Source organism: Callospermophilus lateralis, chromosome 11 (genome assembly GCF_048772815.1).
Source record: "Callospermophilus lateralis isolate mCalLat2 chromosome 11, mCalLat2.hap1, whole genome shotgun sequence".
Classification (NCBI taxonomy): Eukaryota; Metazoa; Chordata; class Mammalia; order Rodentia; family Sciuridae; genus Callospermophilus; species Callospermophilus lateralis.
The window spans coordinates 18,609,096-18,627,250 of NC_135315.1; the positions used below are offsets into that span (position 1 = coordinate 18,609,096).

General features: G+C 45.7%; 1 protein-coding gene and 1 non-coding gene across 2 annotated transcripts in view; one reads left to right on the forward strand and one right to left on the reverse strand.

The window, feature by feature from the left end:
* The window catches only part of Hrob (homologous recombination factor with OB-fold), a 32,498-nt gene that overhangs the window by 4,762 nt on the left and 9,581 nt on the right, over positions 1 to 18,155 (reverse strand). Inside the window, exons 2-7 of the mRNA XM_076870694.2 lie at positions 7,304 to 7,354; positions 3,766 to 4,953; positions 2,170 to 2,253; positions 1,095 to 1,235; positions 402 to 510; positions 128 to 213 (exon numbers count right to left, since the gene is read on the reverse strand). Of these exons, the coding sequence (XP_076726809.2) occupies positions 128 to 213; positions 402 to 510; positions 1,095 to 1,235; positions 2,170 to 2,253; positions 3,766 to 4,953; positions 7,304 to 7,354 (1,659 nt within the window). The remainder of the gene's footprint in view (positions 1 to 127; positions 214 to 401; positions 511 to 1,094; positions 1,236 to 2,169; positions 2,254 to 3,765; positions 4,954 to 7,303; positions 7,355 to 18,155) is intronic.
* Positions 16,074 to 16,180, forward strand: LOC143411015 (U6 spliceosomal RNA). Its single transcript, XR_013092747.2, has one exon. It is a non-coding gene; the product is annotated as a U6 spliceosomal RNA (small nuclear RNA).

Consider the following 18,155-nt stretch of genomic DNA (forward strand, 5'->3'; position numbering starts at 1 on the left):
AGTCCAGTCCCTCTTTGCTTGGGCATAAGGAGGGAAGGCAACCAGTGAGGAAAGAACACAGGAAACCTGAGGGTTCTCTCCAGGGTGGGAGGGGTGGAGGGCTGGCCCCCACTCAGAGCTCCCATACCTGCTTCAGCAACAGCACTGAGCCAGGCTTCAGCTCATTCTGGCGTGTCTCCAGCAGTACCCTGTGCACGGTCCCTTGCATTTCTCCTGCAAATACCATATGGCCCATCAGTCTCAGGATCAAGGGCAATACAGCAACTGGTTTGAGTCCTAGCTGGGAAGTGGGGTTCTCATTGCCTCAATGTTTCTGCCTGCAAATGGAGGGAGTGATTTCTCCTCCTCTCTTGACCTCAACCGAGGCCACAACAAGACATTCCCAGAACCTAACTCCTTACCTGTAGGGTCCTTGAAAACCACACTGGCGTCCATTGTACTCCGAGTCAGGGATTTGATCATCACTGCCATGTTGGGGACCTTGTTCCTGGGGAGCTGCTTCAAGGCTGCCTACTTACAGAGAGAGGCATTCACAGAGCTGATCAGGGCTCACCTGCACCTTCCCAAGTCCCCAAGTATGCTGGGGGTAACCAGGGACTGGTGATGATCTTCCGTCATGGAGGGCAAAGGGGGCAATTGGAAGGGCATATCTTATCTTCTCTGGCAGGCCTGAAGCTGGCAGTCCTTCATGTCTCTCCTCTGCCTCCTTTCTTTTGTGTACATGTATTTATATAGCACTCCATCATGGTGGACATGGGAAAGGATATAGCATATACATGTACTAACATGTATCTCCACGTGGCCCTTGATGGCTGGGGAGCTCTGAGTGTAGCATTGTAATTAACTCCATCCAGTGCCTAGAAGTGCAGAGGCATACCCAGAGCCTGTTCTCCTTGTGCCCAATACTGTGGATGATAGTGAATAGGCAGGCCAGTGAAGATACAACCAAAGGAAAGTCACTCATGCTGTTCCTCAGGGATAGGCCTGGGGTAACAGGAAGCAGATAACCCCCTCTTACGGTGGACTAGGGCAGTAGACTGTTGAAAGGGAAAAAAATGGTCTTTTCATTGGGTCTCAGAGCTCAGAGTCCTTACCTTCCGCAGTACCATGATGATGCTATAGGTACAGAGGAAGCAGGTTGGGTCTCTCTCATCCAGGCCCAGAGAAGATTTCATGGTCAGCCAGGGCCCTCGCTCAAAATCCTCCTCCACTGATGACTGGGAACTAACAACAACCTGTATAGAGTGGGAGCCTGTGTTAATAGGTTTCTCTTCCTACAGAATCTTGACTGAGACAGAATGAATGGTGGGAGACAAAGGGTAAGTCTCTAGGAAAAACCATAGCATGGTAGTCACAGTCTCCCAATTATCTCCAAGGTCAGAAAATGTTACGTGAAATCTTGCTGCATATCACATTTTTCACTAAGCAGCTACAACAAAGGTGCTTTTTTAAAAAAAAATCAGATCTTGACTTTAATTTACATTGAAGCAATAGATTAACCATGCTTGTCTCTTGTGGTACTAATTTGGGGTAGGGATCCCCCAAATATGTATATAGGATTCCAGGAGTGTCTTTGCCATTTTGAATTCTGTAATCTTGTTTTGTCTCTGGCTTTAACCATTAGCCTTATTACATTAATAACTGATTTTAATTCAGATGACTATTGCCTGGTTTGGATCTGAAATGGACTGGCAAATCTGGGGAACTGCAGCAAAGAGAAGAAATACTTCAGAGAATTAAAAGCAAAAGTGGACCCAGGGGTAGAGTAGGCCAACAAGAACTCTAGAGAGGAGAAAAGCCGGTCTCACACATCAAGAGAGACCCCGTTGGAGGCAAGATGAAGGCAGATTCTCCCCTGCACAGTTCCCAGAAACCTCAGAGAAAAGGTTCCCAAAGCACAGTCTCATAATATGTATTACACTCTCTTTCCCTGGGGGAAGATGGAGCTAGCTGGGCCTTTATTTCTTAGATAGGAAAGAAGGCTAGACCTATGACATTGGTTAATGGCTGGCTGGCATCAGGACAGGCCATATTTTATGCCAGTAAAATCATCACCTCCCCCAGCCGCCTTCTCAGCAGCACTTTAATTCCCAACTCCCCCAATATGCAGGGACACCCCCCACTCTCAAATGATGCCCAGGAAGTTAACATTTACATGGAATAAGTTACCTCTGTCCGGAATTTAGCCAGAGCACCATGAGCTGGAGTCTGGGGTGTGGAAACCATGATTTCCTCCAGATTCTTCCCACCATGCTAAGAGGAGAGAGAGAAGAGAAGGTGAGAGCAAGCTCAGCAGCTGTTATTTACAAGTACAGCGTCTTGTCTGGATTACATAATGAGTTCAGGAAACTATCAGGGACAATTAACACATATTACATCTCTCCTAACGCAGTCTCAAGAGCCTTACTAGCAGCTCAAAAAAGACACTTTGGGGATCGTTTTGGGAATGTGAGGAAGCTGGAGCTGGCTCAGGAGCAAAACCCAGGGCTGCCTGAAGGGGGCAGTGACCCAAATAGAGGGGCCAGTGAGGAGTTAAGGGACAGTTTTCCTCAGGTCCCTTCTCAGGAACCTAACCCTTTCCTCTAGGGAGATCCAGCCCAGAAGGAACATGGACAGCCTCCCTGGATTTCTCTTGAAGTGCTGTGGAAGAGAAAGTTACAAGCAGAAACTGTTTCAAAACACCCAAGGAAAGGAGCTGGGTACAGTGGCACAGGCCTGTAATCCCAGTGGCTCAGGAGACTGAGGTAGGAGGATCGAGAGTTCAAAGCAGCCTCAGCTACTTAGTGAGACTCTAAAGCAATTCAGTGAGACCCTATCTACTGCTTAAATCCAAACTTTCAGCAGAGGTGTCTTCCCTTCAGCCCCGACTTCCTCATATTGACCCCATGCAACAGCCACAGTTACCTGTTCTGTGGAACTCTGAGAGCACCTGCTTTGGGGCATCTGTGCTTTGCACTGGCTCCTCCCTCTTCCCTCCTCCTGTCTTCCGGCACTGGACCATCCTAAGCACAGCCCCTCCCCCATACCTTTTTACCTCCTTCTCATCAACCCAAAGCCACCCAGCAAGCCCAAGGTAAGCTGTGTCTCCCCAGCAGCCAGGGAATGACTCTTACACTAGGCTCCTTGTGCCTAATCATTTGTTCACAACTGTTTCTTCTACACTGTAAGCTCCTTAGGACAGAAATTGTTCCTCTTTATTTTTTTTTTAAATATTTATTTTTTAGTTGTACACAATACCTTTATTTATTTACTTATTTATTTTTTATGTGGTACTGGGGATTGAACCCAGGGTCTTTCACGAGCTAGGCAAGTGCTGTAGCACTGAGCCACAACCCCAGCCCCCTCTTTAACCTTTGTATTTTCAGTTCAAAGCAAATTGCCCAATATCTACTCCTCAGCAAATATGAGCAAATGAACCTCCCTGCCCTAGTAGTAGGAAAACAAACATGAAAACCAGGAAGTTCCCAGAGCCTTATGCATACCTCTTCCTTGGGTGAATTTTCTAGCATTCTTCCTTCCCACTTCTTTTTTTTGCCTGGAACCTGGGCCTCACAACTGCTAGGCAAGCGCTCTGCCACTGAGCTACATCAACAGGCCCCTTCCCACTTTTTTTGACTTCTTCCACAATTTTGCAAATGCTGCCTATCTTCACTTCCTTCCTCCTTGCCCTTCAGGAGAAAGATGTTCTAGGGTTGGATAGGGGACAGTGCTGGACTATTGCTTTTCTCCCTTATCTCTGCTATCTTAGAGAACCAGGTCACTCACCTGGTGAGGTAGGAGTCCTGCTGGGCCAGGGAAGCGACGCATTTTGGCTCGGGTGGAGGGGTGAGTGGGCTTCTGGGGAGTCCGGTTGGCAGCAGTAACCAGCTGCACCAGGTGGTTGGTGACTATGGGGGTCTGCAGAGCTGCCTGGGGAACCTTTTGGGAGGAATGGGGACCTTTTGGGTTGCTGACAGGAGACTCAACAGAAGACACTGGGGCTCGGGATTGCAAGGGATCCCAAGGAGAGACCACAGATCTGGTCTTCGAGGGAGTAGACCTGGAGTTGGGAGTTTGAGGTCTAGGAAAATGAGGTTTGCCACTTAACCAGGCACTCGGAGACTGAAATGGCTGACCAGGCAAACGATTTTGAGGGCTGCTCTGAAGAGGTCTTCCAGCAACTTGGAGAGGCTGGGGTATGGGAACAGGGGGGGTTTGGGGACAGATTTCCCAGTGGGGTTGCTGAGTAGGAACTGCTAAAGCAGTTGGCATAGGAAGGTTGCCTGCAGCACCAGGTTTCATGCAGGGCCGTAGAGTCCTACAATGGGAAACAGGCTCTAGAGGCTCATCCAAGGCTGACATGACACCTGTTATGTGGTTGGCAGACATGGGCCCCTGCTGGCAAGATCCACTCAGATCAGCTACCCGGGCCTTTTTAGCCAAGATTGTGTCCTCCTGGTGCTGGGCAGGCGAGATTTGTGTGGCCTCACTGCTAACACCAAGTTCCAGCTCTATGCCAGCTGCCTCCAGCTCCATGCTTGCCAGGACTTTATCAAATTCATCTTGTTCAGGCCCCTCAAAACCACCCAATCCCTGCTGTTGGCTTTCAAAGGTGAGGAGGGGGCGGGAGGCTGAGGACTGGGGTCTTGCTGACTCTTGGAGCCCTTCTGGCAGCGTCATTCTTTTCTGATTGCCAGTCCAGCTGCTGGAAGCTGAGGCGGGGCTTATGGGGACAGTTTCTGTAGAAGGTGGATCCCTGATGGCTCTGGGCATTCTGGAGGTTGGGAGGCAGAGTCCCAGGGTTGGCAACCTCAAAGCCTCTGAAGAAGCAGTGGGATGTAATGGTAGTAACGTTGAGGACTGCCCCTGCACAGTCTCCTGTGGCTTGGAAGAAACAGGTCTTAGGCGCCCAGCATTCACAGGCAGTAAGCCAGCAAATTGGTTCTCTGCATCCTCCACAGCAGATAAGAAATCCTACAAAGAAGCAGAGACAGTAGATCTTTGCATCTGGAAATTTTTATTTTTATTAATGTTTTGGAAAATTTTTTAAAAAACTCTACTTTTACTGTGCAGGCATGTAGTACATATGTGTGTGTGCTTGCAAGTGGGAAAACAAGGTGTAAAAGACAACAGGGATGTCTCTCATCAATTGCTTATAACCTTGCCCATGAGCCTACCACCAGGCTTCTATCAGAAACATTCTAAGGCTAAGTCTGCAAGTAGTTTCACTCTTTCTTCAATCTCTAGATTAGGGGCAGAAAAGCAGAAACAAATGTCCCAGAGACCTAAGGAGTCAAAGGACTCACCCAAGGACATGCACCTTTCTCAAGAAAACTAGCTTTCTGGTATCCAACCAATGCAATAAGGAGCTACACACACACACACACACACACACACACACACACACACACCCCACATCAGTCTTCAGTAAGCCAGAGAACCCCTGGATCCAGCAAAATAGGTGGAAGTTAAATATAGCTTTTCAGGCAAGTTAAATTAAGTATGGATTCCAGTTGGGAAGCAAGGTGAGATTGACACCTTCAAGAGCAACAGACCTGTTCTGAGGGTGTTTTTGAGTCAGAACTGCTGATTTAACTGACAGAAAGGTCCCCTCCACCTACACCCCTGCTGCCACACTGTATTGTCTGGGCTAAAGAAAGTGTTTTTTTTTTTTTTTTTTTTTTTTTAACCTGCTTTGTATATTATCAAGAGTCCCATACTCTAGCAGGAATACTTTAGGATTTAGCAATAATAATATTGATTAGAATTATAGAAGTAATAAAACCCCAATGACCTGGATATTGATGGATTCCTTTTTTCCCAAAGAGCTCACTCTCAAATATGTCATGTGTCTTAGGAAGAGGTAAAAGGACTGGTCTGCCATTTTCAAAGAACAGAAACTTGAACAGTCCCTTAATTCCATTACCTGTTAAGACCCAAGAGGGTCACCTTTTCAGCCTGTAATCACACATCTCCAAAGCTGAAAGACAAGTACTCATCTCCTTGACAAAGCTGGTAATTTTTAATTATTTGTAAAAACAAAAATTAAGTTCCAGGGCTGGGGATATAGCTCAGTTGGTAGAGTGCTTGCCTCACATGCACAAGGCACTGGGTTCAATCCCCAGCATCACAAAAAAAAAAAAAAAAAAAAAAAAAAATTCCCCATGTAATAACAAAAACTAACATTTTCAACCTCACTGTTCTAGGTACCATGTATGTATTTTACTACAATTTTCCCAGATGGACACAATGGTGCAAAATTTACCACCATACCAGGGACAAGTTAGACATCTGAACATAATGGAATCTGGGGGCAAAGCACTGGGAGACAAAAAGTAGTTTTTATTGGTGTTAAGGGTGTGCATCAGCAGTAGAGGCATGCTGAGTATGCACAAGGCTCTGGGTTTGATTCTAAACACCCCCCACAAAAAAAGGTAATTATTGAATGACTTGTCTTTGGAAAATAGAAAAATTCTATTCTGTAAATGTATTTTAGTAGGTTCCATGTCCTTTAGGTTGGTATCAAAAGGCTGAGTCCTTATCCTGGCTATTTGTGCTATATTGTCAGGCAGGCAAGTTAAACTTACCTCTTTGGGCTTTACTCATTTAAATCCTCCTCTTTCTAAAAAGGATTGGAGGTGGTAATTTCCAGCCTCCTGGATGAGGTTATATCCATTGGTTCTAAACGTGAAGAGAGCTACAGAGACCATTAGTTCAGAGGTCTCTGGCTGTACTTCAGAGACACCCCTGCCAGCACCAGAAATTCTGACTTAATTGGCATGTGGTAGGGCCTCGATAAAGGTGATTCTAATACCCTGGCTTTAGAGCTAGTTGAATTCCTCACCTTCAGGGGAATGAGTGGGAAGGGAGTAAGATCTGAGGCAGAAGAATGCCCCTTATATTGTAGAACAGAAAGCGGAAGCAATTTGCCCTGGTTCACATGGCCAGCTGGTGATCACAAACCAAAAGCCATCCAGTAATTGTACTGTCTCCTACACTATTTATTTATGCTCTCCAAAAACCTTCTTCCCACCTCCAGTATGCTATCATGAAAGTGAATTAAATCATCTACACAACAGAGCTTCTGAGAAAAGGCCCTAATAACTTAGAGATAGGACAATTAAGCAACTCATCTCTGGTTTTTTTGTTTGTTGCTAAGACAGTTAAGTAGGTTGTTTACATTTCTTATCAATTCAATGTCTCTCATAGATAAAAAAAAAAAAAAAAGATATACATATCAATGGAAAGGAGGCTGCAGCAGGCTGCTCCAAAATGTTCTGGACCTGGATGTTTATATCCTCTCTGATTACCGACACTTCCTTACCTCATCTTCAAACTCCTCTTCCACAGTAAACAGCTTCCGCAAACTGCATGCCTGAAAGGAAAACAAAGCAATTGAGGCTGGAGGAGAAATGCCATTTGCAAGTACATTCTGTCCTCATTGCTTCTTCGCAACTCTGACAAGACCATCAGGTGTACTGTTTTTTTGTTTTTTGCTAGTGCTGGGGGAGGAATATGGGATGAGGAGAGAAAAAATGGGATTCAGTTGAAGATTTAAATGACTTAAAAATCTTTTCTTGTAATAGAATCCACTCAGATCCATCTGTGTTAGTCCCTGAAAGAGGGGTAAAGAGAAGGCTGCCAAGGGGAGCGAAAGCAGTTCTTCAGAATCAGCCCTGTGCTGTGATGGGGGTGCAGCTCAGTGGGAGAGTGCTTGTCTGGTATGCCTGAGGCCCTGGGTTCATCCCTAGTACAACACTGTGGGAAGTGAGGATCAGCACTGTGTACACAGACCTGAGGATTTTGCAACAATCCCAAAGTCTGTCAAACATAAGAATCTACCATAAATCCAAACATGCTGGGCACAATGGTCTGGTGTCTGAGACTCAAGCCAAGAATATTCTTCCACCTAATCCAGCGCCCAAAAGCTAGGCTCGCAGAAGTGTGGGGTGCCCCCGTCCATGGTTCCTACTTTCTAGCCAGCAGGGATTCTGTGGCTAGCTCCAGATGAGTGTCAAGCCAGGGGTTGTGCCAGATCCCAGATGCCACAGAATCAAGAGCTATGCTGATCTCGCCTTCCCTGGGATCAAGGGTCAGAGTGCAGGGAGGGCGAAAGCAGAGAGGGGAGGGATGGATCCAAGAGATAGGCGTTTGAGAGCACTGGGAAGGATGAACAATTCTCCAAAAAGAGAAGGAAGGCAACAGGAGGGAAACAGGACCAGCGTGGGGCAGGGGAATGTGCTTTCCCGGGGATCCCGGCGCGTCCGGCCAAACCCAGACTAGAACCCTGAGTCCCACCCAGACCCAGGCCCTGCATCCCCTGCGGCTGAGGACCTGGAACCACTAGGTTCCGGGAGCTGGGACCGCAGCTGGAGGACCCCTGGAGTGGGCGCGGCATTACCATGGCTCCAGCGGGTGGGCTCCGGGGGGTGGATCGGCCCAGCCCACCCAGACTCGGTGGTGGCGGGGGTCGCCTCGGCCTCAACCCAGATGAAGTGGCGGACGCTGGGCGAGGATACCGGCGTACAGGAATAGAGGGAAGCGTCTTTCCAACTCTCGAGCAGGCTGGGGGCCGAGGCTCCCGGACGCATTCAAAGCCGCCGCCACACCAGCGTCTCCGCCCTCTTAAAGAGACGGGTCTGTTTCTATCCCGCCGACATAAAGGCCTTCACCCTCTCGCCCTTCCGCCTCAGCCTTAAAGGGGAAATGAATGAGCTCTCGGTCGCCCCCCTGCGGCTCCTCGGACCTAGTAGGGTGGTTCAACTAGTTTAGGGGAGACCAAGCAAGATTGAAGAATTTTGGGTCCTTGATGCCCAGTCCTGCTCCCGCACCTCTGTATTTAAGCACATTAGGAACTGGGTATGGAAGCGTGACTTCATCCTCACCAGTACCCACCCGGTCGTGTCTTTGTGCATCTGTCCATTAGTCGATGCATGCCACACATGTTATCCAGCCGATGCTCTTGGTCTGGGTCTTTTTATTCTTCATGTTTCAGATTAAATTCAGATCTTCCCTGTCACCTTCTCTCTCAAGTAACATCCCTTTCCCCATTACAACACTTTATTTACTTCTCAGCACTTTTCATAATTTATGTTTGTTATGGTTAATATCTTTATTCATATCTTCCTAACTAGAATAAATAGGCTTCCTGAGGGTGGGGACCAACCTTGTTTACCTTGTCCTGCTTTGTATCCCCAAGCATCCAGCTTGGTGCTCAATAGTTATTGAATGAATGACATATTGACTACTGTGCAATGGGACAGTGCTGACACTGGTGATAGAGAAATCAAGTTCATAACTAGACAGGGAGACAAAGGCCAGCTCTCTTTGGTTATTGACCCTCGGTCCTACCTTATTTTCCTTTCATGCTTATCACTAGAGCAGCAGCTTGTGCCACACAATTTTGAAGACAACAAGCAGGAGGAAGGTAGGCAACTCCAATGATCTGATTGGAGCCATCCCGGAATCTTCCCCAGGGTGGCCTGGTCTGACCTTACATCAGGATGGTCTGTGGCTTCCATCAGAGCTGTGAGTGGTCCAGTTTACCTGTCTTACATAGGAATGGAGGCCAGAATGACAACAGGAAAGGAAACCTCAACTGCCAACTCTCCTCTAAGTTAGGGATTCTCTTAAGGCCTCTCTGCTTCCCTTGGGGTTTCTAAGCTGGGAGACAAAACCCCAACCCTCCCAGGCTTCTTCTTTTCACAGGAATACCAAGAACAGCTCATTCTGCCCAGCTGTGGATCATCCTAGAGATCCAGTTACAAGGTTCTTGGGATCTGGGCTGTCTCCTTTAGAGGGATCACAGAGCACAAAAGATCAAGAAGAATAACAAAAACTTCTGTATGTACCATAATTTATAGCTTACAATTTAACATTTGTTCATTTTGTCTTCATAAAGATTATATGAAGAGCAAAGGACAAGTATTTACAGATTGGGAAAATGAGGACCAGAGGGGAAAAGGGCTTCATCAGGATCAGGCAATCCACTTTATTACTTAATAGTGGATCATCTACTTAGAAATTTTTCCTTCCTTTCTTTTTGGTACCATGGATTGAACCCAGGTGTGATTAACCACTGAGACACATTCCTACCCCCTTTTTGTTTTATTTTTGAGACAGAGTCTTGCTGAGTTACTTAGTTGCTGAAGCTGGCTTTGAACTTGCAATCGTCCTGCCTCAGCCTCGTGAGCTGCTGGCATTACAGGTGTGTGCCACCATGCCCAGCTTCTGCTTAGGAATGTGTTTTCCTCCATTACCTTTCTCTTTGCTGTTGCTGTTGTTTACGGTACTGGAGATTGAATCTAGGAGTGCTCTACCACTGATCTACATCCCCAGCCTGTTGTATTTTTAAGATTTATTTTTAGTTGTCAATGGACCTTTATTTTTATTTATTTATATGTGGTGCTGAAAATCAAACCCAGGACCTCACACATGCTAGGCAAGCACTCTATCACTGAACCACATCATCCCTTTTCAATTTCTTAAGACAGCAATTTAGCCAAGATTAGCCTCAAACTTGTGATCCTCTTGGTGTGATGTTCCTGCCTTGGCCTCCCAAGTATCTGTGACTATAGATGTGTGGCTCCTCCTTCCCCCCCTCCCCCCTCCCCTTCCTCCTTCCCCCTCCTCCTCCTCCTCCCCTTCCTCCTTCCCCCCTCCTTCTCCTCCTCTTCCCCCTCCTCCTTCCCCCTCTCCTCCTCCTCCCCTTCCTCCTTCCCCCTTTTCTTCCCCCTCCTCCTTCCCCCCTCCTCCCCCTCCTCTTCCCCCTCCTCCCCCTCCTCCTCCCCCTCCTCCCCTTCCTCCTCCCCCTCCTCCCCACCCCCTCCTCCTTTTTCCCAGTGTTGGGGATTGAACACCAGGGCTTTGTCCTGTACTACTGAGCTACAACCCTAGCCCCTTAGCTTTTTGTCTGTTTTTTTTTTTTTTTCCCTGTGTGTGTGTGTGTGTGTGTGTGTGTGACATTGGGGATGGAACCCAGGGCCTTATTCATGCTAAGCAAGTATTCTACCAATGAACTACAACCGCAGCCCTAACTGGAACATTTTAGAGAGAGGCTGGCAGGATACAATGAGTAGGTTGTCTGTGACTGTAGAGTTGGGAAGGACCCCCATGCTGAAGGTCCCTCCAAATCAAATGCCTGTCATCTCAGAGTAAAGGAAAAGACTGAGTCTCCAAGTGATTGGGCCTAGATCCTAGGACCTCTTTTTCCTCTTAGAAAAGGGATTATTTAGCTTTTTTTTTTTTTTTTTTTTTTTTACTTTTGGTACTGGGAATTTAACCCAGGGGTGCTTAACCACTGAGCCTTTTTATTTTTTATTTAGAGGCAGGGTCTTGCTGAGTTGCTTAGGGTCTCACTAAGTTTCTGAGGTTGGCTTTGAACTCATGACCTCCTCAGCCTCCCAAGCTGCTGGGATTAAAGGCGTGTACCACCATGCCCAGCATGGCTTCACTCTTTAATAAATAGGTTTAAGGATAATGGAAACTCAGACCTAAAAGGTAGGAGTGAGTTCAGAGAACCAAGAAAAATGGGCGCAGAGACACCACCAGATCTCCAGCTGTGAAGTGGGGTACAAGAGTGAATAAGCAAGGAGGGGTCCTAAAATAGCACTGTGATTAAACCCATAACAATAATAGCCAATACTTCCTGAGCACTTTCTGGGTGCCAGATACTGTTCCAGGGTCAAGGTCCTGCCCAGGCTCACATAGCTAATTGATGGTAGAGCTGGGTGTTATGGTTTAGATATAGTGTCCCCCAAAAGCTCACATGTGAGACAATGCAAGAAGGTTTAGAAGAGAAATTATTGGGCTGTGAGAGTCTTAACGCAAACAGTGATTAACTTCTGGGAGTGTTTGAGTGGTAGCTAAAGTGGTAGGGTGTGGCTGGAGGAGGTGGGAATTGGGGGCATGGCTTTGGGGGGTATATATTTATATCTGGTAAGTAGAGACCTCTCTCTGCTTTCTGATCCCCACTGGAGCTGCTTCCCCCTACCACACCCTTCTGCCATGATGTTTAGGTTCACCTTGAGCCCCGAGGAATGGAACCAGCCTTCTATGGATTAAGACCTATGAAACCATAAGCCCTCAAATAAACTCTTCCTCCTCTACAGTTGTGCTGGTGGGGTCATTTACTCAAAGCAGAGAAAAGAAAAAAAAAAAGAAAAAGAAAAAAGCTGACTAAAACACTGAGATTATAAACCAGGGAGTCTGACTTCAGGATCCACAAACTTAACTACTATGTCATTTTGCTTCTTAGAATTCCAAGGAACTGAGTTCTTAACCTGAGGCTTTGGGGAACATAAGTCCCCTATAATTATGTGCAAAACATCATGTGCCTATGCACACGTGCTTTATTCTGAGGGAGAATCCATAGCTTTCATATTTTTCTATGGGTCAGAAGACTGTTGCTCTGCTCTAGCTCAGAACAGGCTACACCCTCCTCCATCCCACCCCTATCCTTCATCTTCTCCAGATGCCTTATACTCCTAGGACAGACAACAGCTCTTGCTTGGACTATTGCAATACTTCCTGGTGGTCCCCCTAGTCTGAGCTTTCCTTCCTTCTGCTCATTCTTTCTAACATGCAAATGAGATCCCCTGTAAAATTCTTCAGAGCTGGGGGTATAACTCAGTAATAGAGCACTTGCTTAGCATGCACAAGGCCCCAAATCTTTAATCCCTTCTCAGTCACCAGAAGATAACATAAAAAAATCCCTAGAGCCTACAGTGCTCTGGCGCCTGTCCCCATGCCTTACCCTGTCTCTCATCCAATCTCCCAATAAATACCAATCCCTCTCTACCCCAGTCATTCTTTAAGCCCCAGCTCACTTGCCGCCTCTTCCAAGAAGCCTTCCTTGCCTGCCCCAGGCAGACCTAAGTTTCCTGCTCATTGGTTGCTTGAATTTGGGACCTGCTTCCATTGTAGCTCACATCTATTGAGCACTATATATTGTCTTAAGTTTTCTCTCATATCTCCCTAATGGACTTTGCACTCCTTCTGGCCAAGACCTGTGGCTTTTCACCTTTGTGAATCAGCACTTGGCACACTGAAGACACTGAATAATGTCTGTTGAATGATTTAAAGCCTTTGTTAGGAGGGAGCATGGAGGAATCTTGGCTCACTTCTATAAATACCTTCAGGTTTGAATAAGGAGCCTTACCTAATTAGTTACAATGGAGAACATATCTAGAATATGTGTGTGTGTGTGTGTGTGTGTGTGTGTGTGTGTTTAAAGATAGCTTGCTGTACTGGCTGTGGAGTTAGACAAATCTTAATTCATATTTGACTCTGCTGTTAACTGGGCTTATAAACTTAAGTTACTTTATCCCTCTCTGAACCTTAGTGGCTTCAACTATGAAGAAAGAATACTATAATAAAATACTCCATCTTCCTCACTGGAATGCTGAGTTTCAATGAACGAATACATTGAAATGGCAACTCCATGCCTGGCATGTTGGCAGGGCCTCAACAAATGTGGGATCCCTTTCCCCCATTTGAGTTTGCAAACATGTGCTTGGAAATTGTTATGGGAACCACATGGCTTGGCTTTGTGTGGATTTCAGCATATTTGCAAATGCACTTCTACCTGGTTTGTGTGTTTATCATATGAACAGTTGTATTTGAATCAGTGTGATGATACATGTGTTTATATTTATGTTTTCCTTGGTATGAACAGTGGTATATTTGGCCAGAAAATGTGTACATATACCAAGAGTTTTGTGTGGCTATGTTGGTGGGTGGGTACTGCATGTTGAGTAACTGTATGAAATTAAATGTGGCTGTGCACTGCATATGGGGTGGAGGAGGGTGGCTTTGATTATATGGTTTTGTACATATGAAGGCTGAGGATTCTAAGTGTGTAGCCAGTGTATGTAAACCAACTGTCCAACAGAACCTTAAATTTCTTTCTTTCTTTCTTTCTTGTGTTAAGGATTTAGCCCAGTGATTTCCACATTCTAGACAAAAGTGCTACTTCTGAGCTATATCCCCAACCCTCCAATAGAACTATCTGTGTAAATGGAAATGTTTTCTATTTACCCTATCCAATAGAGTAGCCACTAGCCTCTTGGACTGAGCACCTGAAATGTGGTTTTAAGATTAAGGAATTAAATCAGGTGGTAGTGCATGCCTGTTACCCCAGTTGCTCCCACTCCAGAAGCTAAGGCAGAAGGATGACAAGTTTAAAGCCAACCTCAGCAACATAGCGAGGCAGCAAGACCCTGTCTCTAAATAAAACATAAAAAAGGACAGGGGATGTTGCTCAGTGGTTAAGTACCTCTGGATTCAATCCCTGGAATCAAAAAAAAAAAAAAAAAAAAAAAAAAGAAAAGAAAAGAAAGAAAGAAAAGAAAAGAAAAAAGATTAAGGAACTAAAGATACAATTGTATTTAATTTAAAAAATTTTTTTAGTTGTAGATGAACACAATACCTTTATTTATTTAGTTAGTTTTTAGTTGTAGTTGGATATGATACCTTTATTTTATTTATTTTTCTGTGGTGCTTAGCCTTGAACCCAGGGCCTCCCATGTGCTAGGCAAGCACTCTACCACTGAGCCACAACCCCAGCCCCCTTTACTTATTATTATTATTATTATCGTTATTATTATTATTATTATTTTGGTGTGGTGCTGAGGATCAAACCCAGTGCCTTTTTGTACTAGGCAAGCACTCTACCACTGAGCTACAATCTCAGCCAAATTGTATTTAATTGTAATTAATTTAAATGCAAATAGTCACAGGTACACTGTAGACAGAAACTTCAATCTTGTTTTCCAAACACAAGGTGATGTGCATCTCCCTCTCTCTTACCACGGAAAACCTACCCATCCAGTACCTGCGCAGGTACAAGGCCCTGCTAGAGCCCCGCCTGCGCATCTGCGAGTGTGTGCGTGTGATTGGTACAGATGGGGCCTCCTCACCCCCCTCCCTCAAGTCCCCAGCGGAGCAGTGAATCAGCCTGACAATGAGGTGAGTCATTCATGAACTGCTCCGGGCCGGCCCAGCAGGCGGGAAGCAAACGTCAGCCAGCCTCCCAGCCCTACCCCCGCCCCCCCCCCCCCCCCCCCGCCCAATCCCGGTGGGATCGCTCAACCCCACGCACTGCAGATGTTCGGGGAGAAACTGACGTGGGCCAATCAAGGCTCTGAAGCTCATCTCTTCCGCCCCTCCCTCTGGTTTGCAATCCATTCATCTCCTAGCCCCTCGCTCCCCTTCGCTCCTCTCGGGTGGCTTGTGAGTCATCTGAAGATCTCCCTGAGGACGGAGACATCCAGCTCCTCTATCATGTACGCCCCCATCTAACAGCCACCTCCCCAAGGCAACCCCAGTTGGTTCTCCTCCCATGCTGAGGGTTAGGGAAGGGGAGGCTGGACCCCTCCTGGGGTGCCAAGGTCTAGTTTTGGAAACAAAGCTGACCCATTCAGTGCTGTGGGGCACACTTAGGGCAGATTGCAGCTGGCTGGACACCCCCGCCCCCCCCCCAAAAAAAAGTCATCCAGTTTGCTTGGGAGGAGCATTAAGACAAGCATAAGGGCTGTGGGTGTGGCTCAGGGTATAGTGCTTGCTTGGCGTGTATGAGGCACTGGGTTCGATTCCAAGCACCACATATAAATGAATGAATGAATGAACGAACGAACAAACAAAATAAAGGTCCATTGACAATTAAAAAATATGTATTAAAAAGAAGAAAAGAAAAAAAGCAAGCATGGATGCAGAAAGGAAGGAGATGCTGAAGGTGCATCCTGGAGCACCAGTGGGTGGTTGGGAGCAGGGAATAGGGAAGGGGCAAGTGTTCCTCTGATTTCCAAGGAAGCTCCACACAGTTAGATCTCCAGTGCCTGACCATCTTCACAAAATGGTAGCCTCTATGCCCTGCACATGTGTGTACACACACACACAGACCCACATTAATCAACCTTCTGCTCTTGGACTAAACATTACCTGAGGCTCTGGCTTCTGATTTGGACAACCTGGTCCCAAGGTATCATCCCTTACTAGGTCAGAAGCCTTAAAGAAGTTTCAAAATGCTGGGGTACAGCTCAGTGAGAGAGTGCTTGCCTAGCATGTGTGAAGCTCTGGGTCAAATCCCCAGTACCATGCACACTTTGGCAGCACATATACTAAAATTGGAACGATACAGAGAAGATTAGCATGGCCCCTGTGCAAGTATAACACGCAGATTCGTGAAGCATTCCATATCAAAAAAAGAAAAGAAAAAAAAAAAAAAAAACCCAGTACCAACCAACCAACCAACCAAAAAATCAAATGAAAATTTGGAAACAACCTCAATATCCAACAATAGGGGATCAAATAAGGAAATAACACAATGGAATACTGCATTACCACCAGAAATGATATAGAAGATTTGATACCAAGGGTGTATTTTCATGGAATGTTACATAAAAATTCAGATTATAAAATATGTATAGTTGGATACAATTTTTCTTCAAAATATGAGCAGAGAAAAAGATTTTAAAAAGTATAAAAGTATTTACCTTATTTTATTTTATTTTTTAGCAGTCCTGGGAATTGAAACCAGGGCCTTGCACATGCTAGGCAAGTGCTCTGTGCTGAGCTACATCCACACCCTTTTTATTTTATTTTGAGACAGGAGCTCACTAAGTTATTCAGGCTGACCTCAAACTTGGGATCTTCCTGCGTCAGCTTCCCGAGTAGCTGATATTAAAGGCATGTGCCACCATGCCTATCAAATCTACTTAATTATTAACAACTGTTCTCACTGGATTATGGCTTTAGGAGTGGTTATATTTTCCTCTTTGCACTTTTCTTATCCTCCTCCTAGAATTTTTTTTTTTTCATGGCCATGTGCTGGGGATTGAACCTAGGGTTCAATGCTAGCCAAGTGCTCTACTACTGAGCTACATTCCCACCCCACCCCCAGAACTTCCTACAATAAGAGTTCATGATTTTACAATAGAAAAAATAATTAATATATTAAGAATTTTTAAAAGCTACTGGCCGCGTGGTGCACACCTGTAATCCCAGGAGCTTGGGAGGCTGAGGCAGGAGCATCTTGAGTTCAAAGCCAGCCTCAGCAATGGCAAGGTGCTAAGCAACTCAGTGAGACCCTATCTCTAAATTAAATATAAAATAGAGCTGGGGATGTGGCTCAGTGGTCGAGTGCCCCTGAGCTCAATCCTTGGAACCAAAACAAAACAAAACATAAAGCTGTCTGTGGGGGTGGTAACAAGATGAAATATAAATGGACATTTTATTGAGGTGATGAAAATGTTCTAAAAGTGGATTATGGTGATAGTTATACAACTTAATAAATTTACTAAAAACTATTGAATTGTATACTTAAGATGGGTAATTTTTATGTTATGTACAGTATACTTAAAATTGCTTCTTTTTTTTTTTTTTTTTTTTTTTTTGTGATGCTGGGTTTGAACCCAGGACCTTAATGCATGCAAGACAAGCACTCTACCAACTGAGCTATATCCCCAGCACTTAAAATAGTTTTTGAAAAAATGTAAGCAAAAGTCATTTGCTGGGCTCTCTGCCATTAAGGTCACTCTTCTGACCTGATGTACTTCTAGGAGCCCTGAAACAACCCAAAGGTGTGAAAGTAGGATGTCAGATGAATTATTTGCAAATTCTAGTAGCCTTAATCTAGGGTCCTTGCTCCAGCAGGATCCCTGGGGCAGGAAAATAGACTTCGGAATGGACATTCGGGCTTGTACCTGAATCCCCATGCCCCCACAGAGGATGATTCTACAAAGCCTGGGAGAGTGGTATGAGGAGCACAGGTACTGGAAATAGCAAGGTGAAAGTGGGTAAGGGGTAGAAGTAATTTCCAGTATGGAAGGTAAATGCAGGTTCAGTGAGTGGCTGTGACCAAAGCCAGAGGACCAGTCTTGGGGTGAGGCTGAGGATTACCTTTGGCCAGGCCCCATGCCCCTCTTCATACAAGTACTCCATATCATCCCCCTACAACCCAAGGAGGAAGATATTGTCCATTTTCACAGATGAAGAAACAGAAATCCAAGCAATTACTAAGTAAACTTCCAAACTCACATAGCTGTTAAGTAGAAGAACCTCAGACCAGATTGAGGATTTTACCTTCAGGAGGTGCTTTCCACAAAGGCAAGGGAGTCCACTGATTATACCAGTGTTAAATCAGGCCCTGGACTCTGATAACTTGGGTTCAGACCTTG